Source organism: Aspergillus undulatus (genome assembly GCF_047715775.1).
Source record: "Aspergillus undulatus strain CBS 261.88 unplaced genomic scaffold BDV17scaffold_7, whole genome shotgun sequence".
NCBI lineage: Eukaryota > Fungi > Ascomycota > Eurotiomycetes > Eurotiales > Aspergillaceae > Aspergillus > Aspergillus undulatus.
In genome coordinates, this window is record NW_027396611.1 from 545,158 (window position 1) to 558,316 (window position 13,159).

Sequence of the window (13,159 nt, forward strand, 5' to 3'; positions counted from 1 at the left end):
ACGGACGGATTGCGAGTGCGGAGAAAGTCAAACGACGGATTGGCGGTTGCGGACTGATAAATCAGGCACCAATTTGGTGTCAGAAATGCTAATAATGCCTGAAGATGCAGGCAGGAAGCGATTCGGCTAAGTCCATGATGATGTCATAGTCGCGTCTCGCGTTGCGAGTTTCAGCTACAGAACAAGCACACATTACATACAGAGTACTACTCAAGGACAAGGAGACGAGTGATAGAACAGTAAATGCATATTATACCAACGTGTACTTATTTTACATATAGGCAAAAAGACACATTCGGGGTACACAGGCCAGCCCAGGATAATTATAAATTTACCAGGGTCAACCCCAGATACCATTCCAATGCCCGCGCAACCAGGACAGATGCATGCAAAAACGGTGAAAGCAAGGCACAAGGTACAAAGGAAATCAGTCGTACAATGGGAACCAAAATGAAGTAGACGCTGAGCCCGCTCCTTTCTGAAATAAGTCACTTAGAAAGAGAAAAAAAATTGAACGAACAAACACCTCTCTTGCTTGCGCAAAAGTCTGATCTTGATCTTGGTCTGGTTTGCTCTACTCGCCCTTCAGGCGCTCCTGGTGGACGGAAAAGGCATCCTCGAGGAATTCTTGCTCCTCCTTCAAGTGGACGGACTTGAGACCGGTGGCCACGGAGGCACTTGGTGAGCGACCGGCGTACATGACGTGGCGGCGGTTGTGATGCTCGGTGGCGTTCAGGAGGGTCTCAATACGGGGCTGGACGTAGCTCCACGAACCGGCGTTCAAGGGCTCTTCCTGGGCCCAGACAATGTTGCGAGCGTTGGGGTAGCTGTCGAGGTTCTCCTTGAGCTGAGCCCAGGGGAAGGGGTGGAGCTGCTCAACACGGGTGATGGCGGTGTTGCGGATGTTGTTGGCCTCACGGTGCTTAGTGAGGGCAGCGTACACCTGACCAGAGCAGAGAATGACACGCTCGATCTTCTCGGGCTCGTCGATGGCGGTTCCGTGAGCGGAGTCGGGGATGATCCATTGGAAGTGAGAGTCGTCGGTGAACTCTTCAATGGAGGAACGAGCAATCGGGTGACGGAGGAGAGACTTGGAGAAGAATATCACGAGAGCTGGGGTGAATTAGCTTGATCCATAGAACAAAGAAGAGGGCAACATACGCTTGCGGAATTGACGGTGGATCTGGCGACGCAGCAAGTGGAACAGGTTGGCAGGGCTGGTCATGTAGGCAATCTGCATGTTGCAGTCCTGGTGCTGGCGGTCGAGCTTGTCCTGGGAGGGGTAGACACGGGGCTCCTCGTTACAGAGCTGGAGGTAACGCTCCATACGGCCGGAGGAGTGCTCGGGACCCTGACCGTCATAACCGTGAGGCAGAGACAGGATCAGACCGGAACGCTGAAGCCACTTGGACTCTCCAGAGGCAATGAACTGGTCAATGATACACTGAGCGTTGTTGGCAAAGTCACCGAACTGGGCCTCCCACATGACAAGGGCATTGGGGGAGGTCAAGGAGTAACCGTATTCGAAACCAAGGCTGTAAACAGTTAGACGCCGCATACGAAAGAGATATCAGATCACTTACGCTCCGAATTCACTGAGAGACGAGTTAGAGATGACAAAGCTACCCTGGTCCTTGTTGATGTGCTGGAGAGGAGTGTAGGTAGACTCAGTCTCCTGGTCGTGAAGGACAGCGTGACGCTGAGAAAATGTACCACGCTCAACATCCTGGCCAGACACACGGACGTGGTAACCCTCGTTGACGAGAGAGCCAAAGGCAAGAGCTTCAGCAGTAGCCCAGTCAATGTTCTTACCCTCGTCGACGGTCTTCTTACGGTTGGTAAGGATACGCTTGAGATTGCGGTGCAGAGTAAATCCATCAGGAGCACCGCTGATCTTGTCAGCGACGGTCTTCAGGATAGAAGGCTCGACGGCGGTAGGGAGGTGAGGCAGAACTTCGGTAGCAAGCTCCTTGGGGCTCTTGAAGCCGTTCCAGGCGGACGTCAGCCATTCCTTACCGGTGGGCTGATAGTCCTTGCTGCGGTCGAAGCTGTCGTTGAGCATACCCCAAACCCACTTCTTGTGCTCATCAATGTCCTCCTTGGTGAAGGTGCCCTCGGAAATGAGCTTCTCAACGTACATGTCGAGCTGGAGCTTCTTCTCGGCAACACGCTTGTACATCAGAGGCTGGGTGAACGAGGGCTGGTCGGTCTCGTTGTGACCCTGCTTACGATAGCAGACAATGTCAATGACAACGTCGCTCTTGAACTCCGCACGCCAGTCGGCAGCAATCTGACAGACGTAGTTGACAGCCTCGACGTCATCGGCGTTGACGTGGAAGACAGGAGCGTCAATCGACTTGGCAATGTCCGAGCAGTAAGGAGTAGAACGGGCAAAGCGAGGATCGGTGGTGAAACCGATCTGGTTGTTCACGACAATGTGGATGGTTCCTCCGGTGGAGTAAGCAGGCAGGGAGTGGAATCCCATAGTCTCGTAGACAATGCCCTGGGCAGCAAAGGCGGCATCACCGTGCAGCAGGACACCCATGGCACTGTCAAAGTTCTTTTCATCCTTGTTGTAGTGCTGGATGGCGCGGGTCTTACCCAAAACGACGGGGTCCTCGGCTTCAAGATGCGAGGGGTTGGCGACAAGCGAGAGCTGGACGCGCTTACCAGAGGGTGTGGGGCGCTCAAAGTTCATACCCAAGTGGTACTTGACATCACCAGAGCCCTCATCAGAAGGCTCGGTCGAACCGGCGAATTCACTGAAGATGGACTCGTTGGGCTTGCGCACAACGTTGGACAGAACGTTGAGACGACCACGATGAGGCATACCGATGACAATGTCCTTAATGCCGTAGTCGACGCTGCGATCGATCAAGGCCTTCATACCGGGCACAAGGGTTTCGCAACCCTCCAGACCGAAACGCTTGTCGTTGGGGAACTTGGTAGCCAGGAAGCTCTCGAAGCTGGAACTCCAGATGAGACGGTCGAGGATACGGCGCTTGTCATCAACGGAGTACTTGTAAGGTTCCGGAACCTCGAAACGGTCACGAATCCAGTCGCAAGGCTTGCGGTCGGGAATGTGAATGTACTCGACACCGTAGGAACCACAGTAGATCTTCTCGCAAGCGGCGATAATCTCACGGAGAGACATCTTCTTGCGGGACTCGCTAGCGAAACGGGGCAGGATACCGGGGCCGAGGTCGAACTCCTCGTCGAGGTCGCGCTCAGTGAAGCCGTAGTGGTCCAGCTCAAGCTCCTTGGGCTTGCTGTAGCCAAAGGCCTCGGCCTCGCCACGGATACCCAGGGGATCGATCTTGGCCTTGTGATGACCACGAGCCTGGTATGCGCGAACAAGCAGCTGAACTTTCAGATGTTTCGTCACATCGGTACCTTCCGAGAGACCGAGACCAGCACCGGGCATCTGCTGGTGGACACCGCCGGTAGGTGTAGGGACGAGCGTGGGAGGGGGCTGGAAGGCCTGGGAGATGGGCATCTTGCCCTCCTCCATGTTGCGGAAATAGGTCTGCCAGGAGATGTGAACACTGGAAGGGTCGTTCCTCCACGCGACGTACATCTCATCGATATAGTTGGCGGTGTTTCCCTGGAGGAAGGAGTCGCTAGCGGCCTAGAAACGAATAGTCGCGTCAGCCATATACAACAATATCATCTGCAAAAAGTGTTGTCTTACAACGCCAGAGTCCTCGGCGGACGAGGCATACCATCTCTTGCCAACAAGGGCGAGAGGTCGGCGGGTGGCCAAGCTGAATTTTGAGCTTGAGTCGGCACGTCTAATGGTAGAGGCAAAAGACATTGAGCGTCTACATGACGAGCAGGCAGCACCGCGCATGGCGGTCGCCTTCATGGCGGTTGAGCGAAACATTGCGGGATTTTTTCCGTACTCGAGACGCTCACGAACCGAACCGGGGCGAGCGAGCTAGTAGTAGGAACTTTTATGACGTTTGTATGGAAGTCGCGTAAGGCACAACGACCCCGGGCAGGAAGAAAGATAGTGAAGAATAAAGATTATAGACACAAACGAGATCTATCGAATCATTCGCAAATGCAGGTCAGCAGACTGGAAGCTTTGCATGAGGCATATTTGGCAGCATAGCGGATGAAGGGAAAAAACAGCACGGGCGACGGACAACTTGACCAGTTAAAACAGGTGTCGACTAAAATTGCCGCAGCACCTGTGTAGAAACGGGACTCATCAGAGAGAGCTGAGCACTCTCTAACAACAATAGCGGTGTTAGTATTTGTGGAGGGGAGATGGAGGAGAAGAGATCGCAACCAAGCAACAGGAAGCAGAAGCAGAGAACGGGAATGACGGGAGGTTCCAAGGTTGTTCCCAGCAGCAGTAGAGAGAAGGAGGACACGGTCAGTCGGCTATGGCGGACGGATGGCTTCCTTGTGGCGCAGCTGTGTACTGTAACTGCGTAACAGAAACAGAATGACTGGCTGCGATCATCCTGTGCGCCACGGATGACTCAACCCGAGGTGCATGACCAACACCACGGGCCGACTGAGACGCACCGCCACACCCGGCTATGACCATGTCCGGCAGCGGGTTTTTGCGGATACAGTGCATAACAGTTGAGAACGTGGTTTGAATGGTAATATCATCGAAATGCAATTATGATTATGCAGTCAATATGCAAACAATGGGTAGGTTACACGATCCAGAATACCAAAAGATAGATCCCAGCCAAATTCTCAAGTCATCACGTCATAGCTATACAAAGCGCTAATTCAAAGCAAATGCAAAAATGGGGAAAGAAGGGAAATATATATATGACAGATCAAGTAACACTAGGGTCAGTGTCTAGCCCTGCGGCTCGCCGTCTCCGGCTCGTTCAGTCCGTTGCTGGGGAAGAGGGTATGCCCATGCAGATTCTCGGACAGGGGATTCCAAGAAGTCTGGAGGCGCAGTCTGCACCGTTGGGCTCACGTCAGATAAGACAAGACTGCCTCTGTTTGACGCTGGGTATTGTTGCGGAGGCGGGCTGGCGCTGCTGCTGCGAAGACTACCATTACTTCCACCCCAAGCGTCGCGTCGAAGTTTCATGAGTGCGCTCAACGACATTTCGTCCTCGATGCTGTTCAAATCAACGAGCTGCGCAAGCCCAGGGCTTGACACAGATTGGTTGTAATGGGCGACTCCGTGCGCAGAGACCGAGATAATCGAGTTGCGAGTACTCCACTCACTACGCTCCGTGATAGGTGTTAGGCTAGGTTCTCGGAATATGCCACGGCCACTCTTGGAGCGGGAGATGCCCTCAGCGCCTCGGGGTCCGAAGTAGCCTCCATTGGTGAGTTCTGAGCCATGGCCATTGGCCTGCGCGTAGAAGCCAAACTCATGGCCATAGAAGCCTTCGTCGTCGTTCTCAAGGGCTTCGGCGTTAGCGGCCGCGATAATTGGATCGTCATAGAGTAATTCGTCGTTATCGTCGTAAGCAAAGTCTTCGAATACTTCCTCGAGGGACACCATATCCATTGCTTGGCTGATACGGCTTTCGTCTGATATGAGTCCTGGTTGGGAGTCGGCGGTTTGGGCACTCTCCTGTGCCATGGATCGTTCACTGACACTCGTGGTATGTCCAAGACGGCTTTTTGCAGCCGACTGGTTAGCCGCGTCTGCCAGAGCGTTATGGAATGCCTCCAGATTATGTTCAGACAGGATTCCACTGTGGGAGTTTGCAAGCTCTGGGTTGGGCATGTTCCCAGCGACACTACCGTATCGTCGTGGGGCAAACCCTTGATGATGCTCACTAGCGTTGCTTGGAAAGTGTTTCAAGCCAAACCCTGAGTCTGCTTGTATGCTGGCCTCAATTTGAGGCTGGGCGGAAGCCGTAGGCTGTTTCCGCTCGTATAGATGACTCGTTGGATCGTCAAAGATAGATTCATCGAACGTATCTCCAGCTTCGTCGGCTTCAAGATCACCGAATTCGCCGTCGTCGAAGTATAGATCATCTTCATCCGGTATTGGTTGTAGCGGGATGTTTGACATTTGTTGGGCGGGAGCCGTAGGCGGTTTCCGATCATAGAGTTGGCTTGTCGGGTCGTCAAAAATAGACTCGTCAAACTGCTCTCCAGAAACTTGGACATCCAGTTCGCCAAATTCTCCATCATCAAAGTACATGTCATCGATGGATTGCTCTGGAACATTGGACACATCCCTAGTCTCTCGTAGGAAGGTCTTGGAAGAGTCTGAAACGTGGTCGGAGTATGCAGATGAGCCTAAGAGGGGTCTCTGAATATCATCAGCTTCCTCCTGTTTGAGAGGATTAGGTTTATCATCCTGCAGCGTTGGCACCTCCGGTTGGACAGGACTAGCAACGATAGGAGACAGATTTGGAGCAAGCCATGACTTGTTCAGTACATTTCCCGGGCCTGAGAAGCTCTTGAATTCGTCGTCCTCGTCATCAACATCGAGGTAGGGTATCTCCTCCTCGAGACCATCCATGTCGTCAAACATATCGTTATCATAATCATCTTCGACATCGCTGAATTCTCCATTAAGCCGCGCTTGGGCTTTCCGTTCGGCTTCCTTTTCTTTATGCTTTTCTTCCAAGAGTTTTTCCTGGGTCGAGGATCCAACGCCACTCAAATCGAAACTGAACCGGGAAGCATTACTCTTGAAGTGCTTCGGTAGTCCCGAGAGTTGCTGTGGTAGATCAAACTCAACGGTATCTGAGTCTTCTGTCCTTTTTATTGAATCGTCATTCGCCCCTTCGACTTCAGATCCTAACCCCGGCTTCGATTCTTGACTTGGTGCTGCCGGTTCCTCTAGCGGTTTATCATTTTCAGTGATGGAAGAAGGCAATTTTCGTGCAAAGACGGGCAATGCATTTGGGTTGCGATCTCGATTTGATGGATCTGTCAGCAGAGATGACTGCAGATAGGCTTTGTTTTCAACCTGCAGGGCTCGCTTGTCATCCTCAAAATGTTCTTTTAACACCGGCGAGCGATCACTGTGCTTTTTCCCGGGCTCCGACAGAGGGGAATAAGGACTTTTTGACTCGCTAGTCCGCCCCTTGATATCATCACTACTATATTCCAGTTGAGTGGCACTAGATGGACCTGGCGGACTGATCTGATCAGGCGCAGCCGATAGTTGACGTCGAGGACGGGGCGCGGAAAAGTCGTGAATGATGTTCCCTCGAATGCGTGGATCGTAGTCATCTGGAATTGCGGGAACAATATTCTTAGATCCCTTATTAACGTCCTCCGCTCGCAGGGCCGCCACCTGGTGTGAACGTCTCTTGGCCAAAAGCGACATCGGATTCAAGAGATGCAGCATTGTCTTGCCAGACTTCTGCGGAACAGGTTCCACAGGTTGTACATCGCGCTCGACTGGCCGGCGACTCATGGGCCCCTCAAATCGAGATTCCCTCTGCGATATCGATAGCTTATCTTTCGGGGACTCGTCGAGGGACGTTCGAAATCGGCGATGGCCTGATGGCGCCATTCCGGGCGAGATCGAGCTCCTCGACTGCCCGTCGACGGCCTTGGGGTTTAACCGATCTTGTGCAGAGTATGTCCGGAACGGTGAAGTAGGCTTGGAGGAGCTCCCGAGGGTCTGATCTGGAGTTTCCGGGGTTAACGAGGGATGGGAGAGATTCGGTTGTGCGGTAAATGTCGACGGCTCCTTATCAGCTTCTTCTAAGCTCGATCGCGATCGTATATTATCCCCGAGTGAAGGTGATGCGGCTGTCGAGGCTGACGGCGCATCAATGGTGGATACAGGTGCTGTTGGTTTTCCTCCATCGAAATTCGAAGCATGCGAAATCAGGACCTCCCCTGCGGTGAACTTTTCGTCAAAGGAAGCAGTCAAGGTCGAATCAGAAGCGATCAGCGGCAGCTGAGGAGGGCTACTGCCACTGGACCCCAGTACTTTCGAGTGATCGCTAAGAGTCGATCTGCGCCTCCAGTAAGAGAAAACCGTTGGCGGCATGTCAAAGCTGCAGGCCTGGGTGCTCGCAGCAATGCACACTGGCGGCTGTCCTCGTCAGCTTGGGTAGAAGAATCGCATTCGCTCAGGAAGCGCGTCTCATTTTGCTGTAAAGGCGCCGCTGGTTCCAACCATTTCTGCGGAGAACTCGATCAAGAAACACGGACGTGGGGCTGCACTGGCAGAAGCAGCCACTCAACGCTGCCTAGGCATCGACCCGGGGGGTGGGCTAAAATTAGGAAACTATAACATGGATCGAGCTCCCAAACAATATTAAATCAACAATTTTTTCAGGAGCGCATCAGGGAAAATGATATTTTGTTGTGTCAAGAACTCGGTCGTGACATCGGGGCGGCTGAGGAATTTGGCGATGGACAGAAACGGCCAACGCGTCACAATTCACAGATGGAAGGTACCACCACATGAAACGGTCCGGTTAAACCCCTACTACCTTACTACCTTACCACCACTACCACGGCTTAGGCTAGTAATAGGCAATCGCTCAAATCCTGACGAGTAATAAAAAACAGTATCCTATCCTAGTCGCAGCAAGGTTTTCTTATTGATTTTTTGTTGTACGTTGTTCAAGTTGCATTGGAATGAGTATATATCTAGTGTCCAAGTACATTCTATCCGTCCACCCACCCCATAAAGGGGGAACTGAAGGGATAGATAAGTTGATGACATATGGGCCACGGTCCAAACACTTAGCTCAGTAGATAGGTAGGTATCATCACCACGTAGAATAGAATCACTATGCAGAAATCCGTTGTTACTAATTTACAAAATCCAAGGCCGAACGCTGAATGCATGATGCTCCTAACCCAATCAATGTACGCTAAATGACCCCGAAACGCCGAGACAGATCGTCGTCAACAGAACGCAAGAAAGAGTGGGAAGTTAGACAATGCTTTGCCGCCACCGGTCAATCACATCTCGCTGTCCGGAGTCAATAATAGGCTGGCGCATGGCGGTTGGATGACTGCTGTGGGGCATAGCATAACTCAGGTGCCCTCCGTTCATTACAGCGTCGTGATAGAAAGTGTTTGGGTGGGCTGCTGAGTAGCCATATGGTCCCGCCAGGTTCGGGGTGGTGTATTGTGAGTATCCGCCTGCTGTCATCGGCGGCCCAGCATTGACCGGAAAATGCTGCATGGAAAATCGATGTTGAAGCTGAGCTCGGGGCCCGGGAGCCTCCAGCATCGTAGACTGTTGACCAGCAGTAGATGGTCGGGCTGCGTGGTGAAGGATATCGGCCATGCTCCTCTTGTATCGAGGGATTTTCAACCCTGAATTTCGTTTATCAAGAGCTTCCTGCTTGAGACGTGCTCGTCGTTGCCCTAGTGTCTCATTCTCCGGGGATGGTTCATTCTGTTCATCCTTATTTTCATCATCTTTCAGATGATCGAACTCTGCCAGGATCTCCGTTGTAAAGTCTGTATCCGCTCTGGATATGTTGCGTTCGTGACCATTTTCTCGCCTTAAGCGCTGTAAGCGCTGCGCCAATGTCTCTTCTACCTCGTCACTGTCATCTTCAGGGTGTTCTTCAGGGTGTTGGGTATACGTAGTCACGGGACGTCTTCCTAGGGGTTGGGGAATTGGCTCGCCGCGTAAGCGCGCTTGACGCGCTCGCAATGGTTCAAGTTCTTCCAGCTCTCTCCTCTCCATGAGACCTAGCGGTCGGGCCCCTGAATCATCTGCAACTTGAGCCTTCTCTGGGAAAAGCACGGCAAGAGGAACGTCCTCATCGTCATCTCCATCATGAGCATGGGCGTTTGGATTCTCCCAAGCGAGGGCAACTGGCTTTTGTCGCCTATTCTCGCTTTGTTTAGCCGCTACCGCCTCAAGTTGAAGTAGTGTTGAAGAAAGGCCAACCGCAGTGGGCGCGGTGCGGCGCCTCTTCTTTAGATCATGTTTTCTTTGTTCCAACTCCGCAAGCAAAGTCGCCGGAGGTGCGACAAATTCGAGTTCATCATCATTCTCACCACCGGTGTCGTCCTCGCTGCCTTCTGAGCTTTCCTCGGAATCATCATCACTGCTCGTATTTGACCCACTATCACGCCTGCGTAACGAAGCGGTTTCGTGTGTCCCCGCAGCCTGTGCTTCCGTCGCTGGATATAGATTGTGCGTCGCCAGAGAACTTGTTCGGAACTCTGGAGTCGAGTGTTGATGGCTGAGATTGAGAGCACTTTTAGGTCTTAATGATTTCCTTTTTCCGGAGGTCTCTTTTGGAAGATCTCCATGTTTCGACTTGCCATACACCTCCGAGCCCTGCGGGCCCGCGAAGGGATGATCGGTAAAGGCAGTGACAGGAGCTGTCGCAGAGGCATCAAGGATGCTCTCTAGCGCTGCAACGGCCGAAGTTTGGGTGCGATCGACTTCAAGAGATGCGCTCGGTGGCTCGAAGAAGACACTTGCCCGGAGCTGCGAGGGTAGTCCGGACGGCTGTTTAGTATGCCTGCGATCCTTGCCGGCAGTTTGGTCTTGATCCGCAGCAAATGCAGCTGATTTTCTATTATCAGACGCAACCGCTTCAAGGAGTTGTGTCCGTCGTTTTTCTCGCTGTGACTTATCCGGACGCTGAGAAAGCTTTGGCGGTAGGTTAAGCATCATCGGCACGGGCGCTGGGTAAAAGACCATATCCTCCCCTTCCTGCGGATTTTTGTGCGGCTCCGATCGGCTGGCCAGAGGCGGCCTGGTCAATGATAGTTGCCGAGCTAGATCCAAGCCCTTATCCATCGGAACGTAGTGAACACCATCAAAGTCATTGAACAGTATTCTAGCCTGACGGTATGTGTCGCCGGAAGCAGCTGATGACGGTCGCTCCAAATCCACCTCATTCATCTGTGGGTGGTATTGTCCATGCTGGGTGATATCAATCGCGTTCAACGGAACGGGTTCAGGAGGCGGAGGGAGGAAGGCATGAGCGAGTGGTCCGGTCGTCGTGGTTTGGGGGAATTCGTCGAGCGCGTCGTGTTCAGAAAGTTGGGCCAACCGAGTCCCCGACTGAATTGAGTCGTGATGGGATCTCCCGTCCTGGGAAAAGTAATTAGAGCCCGCGCTTAAGCGTCTTCTTTGTTCGAGATCCATCCTGCGAATTTCGCTTCCTATATCTGCAGAACTCAGGCTTAAGCGTTCAGCGGTCTTCTCCAGCCTCTCCACATTATGAAGATAAGCGCCTTGGAGCGACTGCAGGCCAGGGGTCGGATGCGAGAGAGGGACAGATTGATCGGTGTTTGGTGTTTCTGATTCCGTGCGGTTTTCGGCCGGAGATGCATCCGACGCAGGAGGATCGGTGACTGGAACAACAACTTCATATTCGTCTGACTCCACTGTATCATAACTGGCCGCTGTCATGGATCGTCGTATCATGGAGGCTAATCTTAAGCCGCTGCCGGGCTCTTCTGCACGCTGCAGATGGCTTCCAGCGCCGAGGTTCTCGTGATCCAGAGGCAATTTCTCGAAGGAAGAATTGACATGCGGGCGAGGCGAGGAACCCCTGGAATCAGAGTCAGAAGCCAACCCGTGGTCGATTTGGCGAACAGCGTTGTACGCCATCTTTGGGGGACACAGAAACACAAGCAAAGGCCATCCAAAAATGTATCTTATTCGTTGTCGTGTGACTGCAGGAGAGGCGAGTAAATATCGACGAAGAATAGATAAACGACGAGTCGACGCGAAGGCCCGCCTGACAGATAAGGCGCCCTGTCTCTCGGTGCCGTCAACGGAGGGATCAGGGAAAAAGGAGGAGGCGCAACGACAGATAAGAAACAAAATGGACGGCAAATCTATAATAAAAAGGACATTATTGGTATTGAAATGAAACTTTCAAGGAAGTCGAGCGTGGACCCGGGGGCCGTTGCGAGAGATCTGGGCCTGGCCAGTAAGCGGAAGGCACTGCTGGCGTTGCTGCTATAATTGGATCCTGGACCTTGAGGGGCAAAAGATTCCAGGTTTCTCTCCAACTACAGAGTACTCCTGTCTCCGCCGTGAATGGACAGGTGAACCTTTTCCCTCACGAGATTAACGCCTTCGCTGATTGGTTATTATGGTCGAGACTCGAATTGTATCGAGAAATTCTCCTCTGCCCGGTCTCAGTTCCATCTGGACAAGATCCACGCCCAGAACTCACAAACAACCGACGATCTTCTTCAGGAGCCTCGAAACGTACGAGAAGACTTACGCCAATAGGCCATGGCCGCCAGGAACGCACTGGTTTTCGCTAACACGAAACTGGAATGAGAATTCCCGAAACCGCCAGCTCAGTTGGCCTATCCTGGTAGTGACAAGCCGGAAACAATGGACGTCATAGATCAATTCCGAACATGACGATGTGGGCCTAGGTGATCGACTCCAGAAGTTCAGGCACCAAGACAGCTGCACTACCACATTTCCACTCTCGGTGATTTTGTGCAGCGATCGGCACAGTCCGCTCTCCTCTTCAACTCGAGTTCAGCCCTTGGCTCTTCGAAGTTCAATCGCCGTGACCGTGGATCATCCTCGATGAAAACGCAGAGGTTTTCCCTCCTACGTCAGGGTTCATTATTAATGCCAGGATTGCGTGTGAAGGATGAACAGCTACAGTTTGCACAACATAAATATCAAAGAGGTACGGAATACAGAATATTTGCCAACTTGCTGTTACACGGTCATCTAGTCTGCATCTCTACGTCCTTTTCAGTTCGAACAGCTCTGCTCTGCCACTCTCCATATAAGCTATCCTCCTCCCACCGAAGATCCTGTGGCTGAGCCGACGCTATTGGGAGAAGGGATTATCAATGGAGCATAGACCAAATGCCGACCATACCCATCTACACTACCCAGAGTTGTATGTAGTAGTCAAAGTTGCAACTTGCAACTGCAGGACCTCGATCCACTCCTGACTACCACCAGCGTTCCATTCAGAGCAACCACTCCTGAACTGCGCGCAACGTGCAATACAAAGAATTTCTCCAGCGTTGTTGACAGCCCTCCAGCCAAGTGGGGGGTGAGATGACCGAGAGTGTCCCAGAACCTTACAGTAAAATCGTCCACGGCCAGTAGGGCCTTCAATGGCTGATGCAATTGCCCACTCTTTGTCGAGCTTGCTGGTACGTTCTTCTTGGTCTCCTGGGGATCAACACCTGGGTGTCAAATACATTTCCGTAGGCAGAGCACTCCTGATCAGCAAAGATTGATGGGAAGACTGGGGTTTGGCATACTCGC

At 52.5% G+C, this 13,159-nt stretch overlaps 3 protein-coding genes across 3 annotated transcripts; all 3 read right to left on the reverse strand.

The window, feature by feature from the left end:
* Positions 1 to 229: 229 nt before the first annotated feature.
* kgd1 (alpha-ketoglutarate dehydrogenase KGD1) lies at positions 230 to 4,366 on the reverse strand. Its single transcript, XM_073756887.1, has 5 exons — positions 4,149 to 4,366; positions 3,692 to 4,045; positions 1,584 to 3,628; positions 1,162 to 1,535; positions 230 to 1,113 (listed from the first exon to the last, which is right to left on the reverse strand). The coding sequence occupies exons 2-5, from the start codon at positions 3,881 to 3,883 to the stop codon at positions 575 to 577; spliced, it is 3,150 nt and encodes a 1,049-aa protein (XP_073619040.1). The 5' UTR covers positions 3,884 to 4,045; positions 4,149 to 4,366; the 3' UTR covers positions 230 to 574.
* Positions 4,367 to 4,626: 260 nt separating this feature from the next.
* Positions 4,627 to 8,237, reverse strand: BDV17DRAFT_255141 (uncharacterized protein). The gene has a single exon (XM_073756888.1). It carries the CDS (start codon positions 7,955 to 7,957, stop codon positions 4,826 to 4,828), a length of 3,132 nt encoding a protein of 1,043 aa, XP_073619041.1. The 5' UTR covers positions 7,958 to 8,237; the 3' UTR covers positions 4,627 to 4,825.
* A 110-nt stretch (positions 8,238 to 8,347) lies between these two features.
* On the reverse strand, positions 8,348 to 11,746 carry BDV17DRAFT_255142 (uncharacterized protein). Its single transcript, XM_073756889.1, has one exon. It carries the CDS (start codon positions 11,510 to 11,512, stop codon positions 8,855 to 8,857), a length of 2,658 nt encoding a protein of 885 aa, XP_073619042.1. The 5' UTR covers positions 11,513 to 11,746; the 3' UTR covers positions 8,348 to 8,854.
* Positions 11,747 to 13,159: the final 1,413 nt, after the last annotated feature.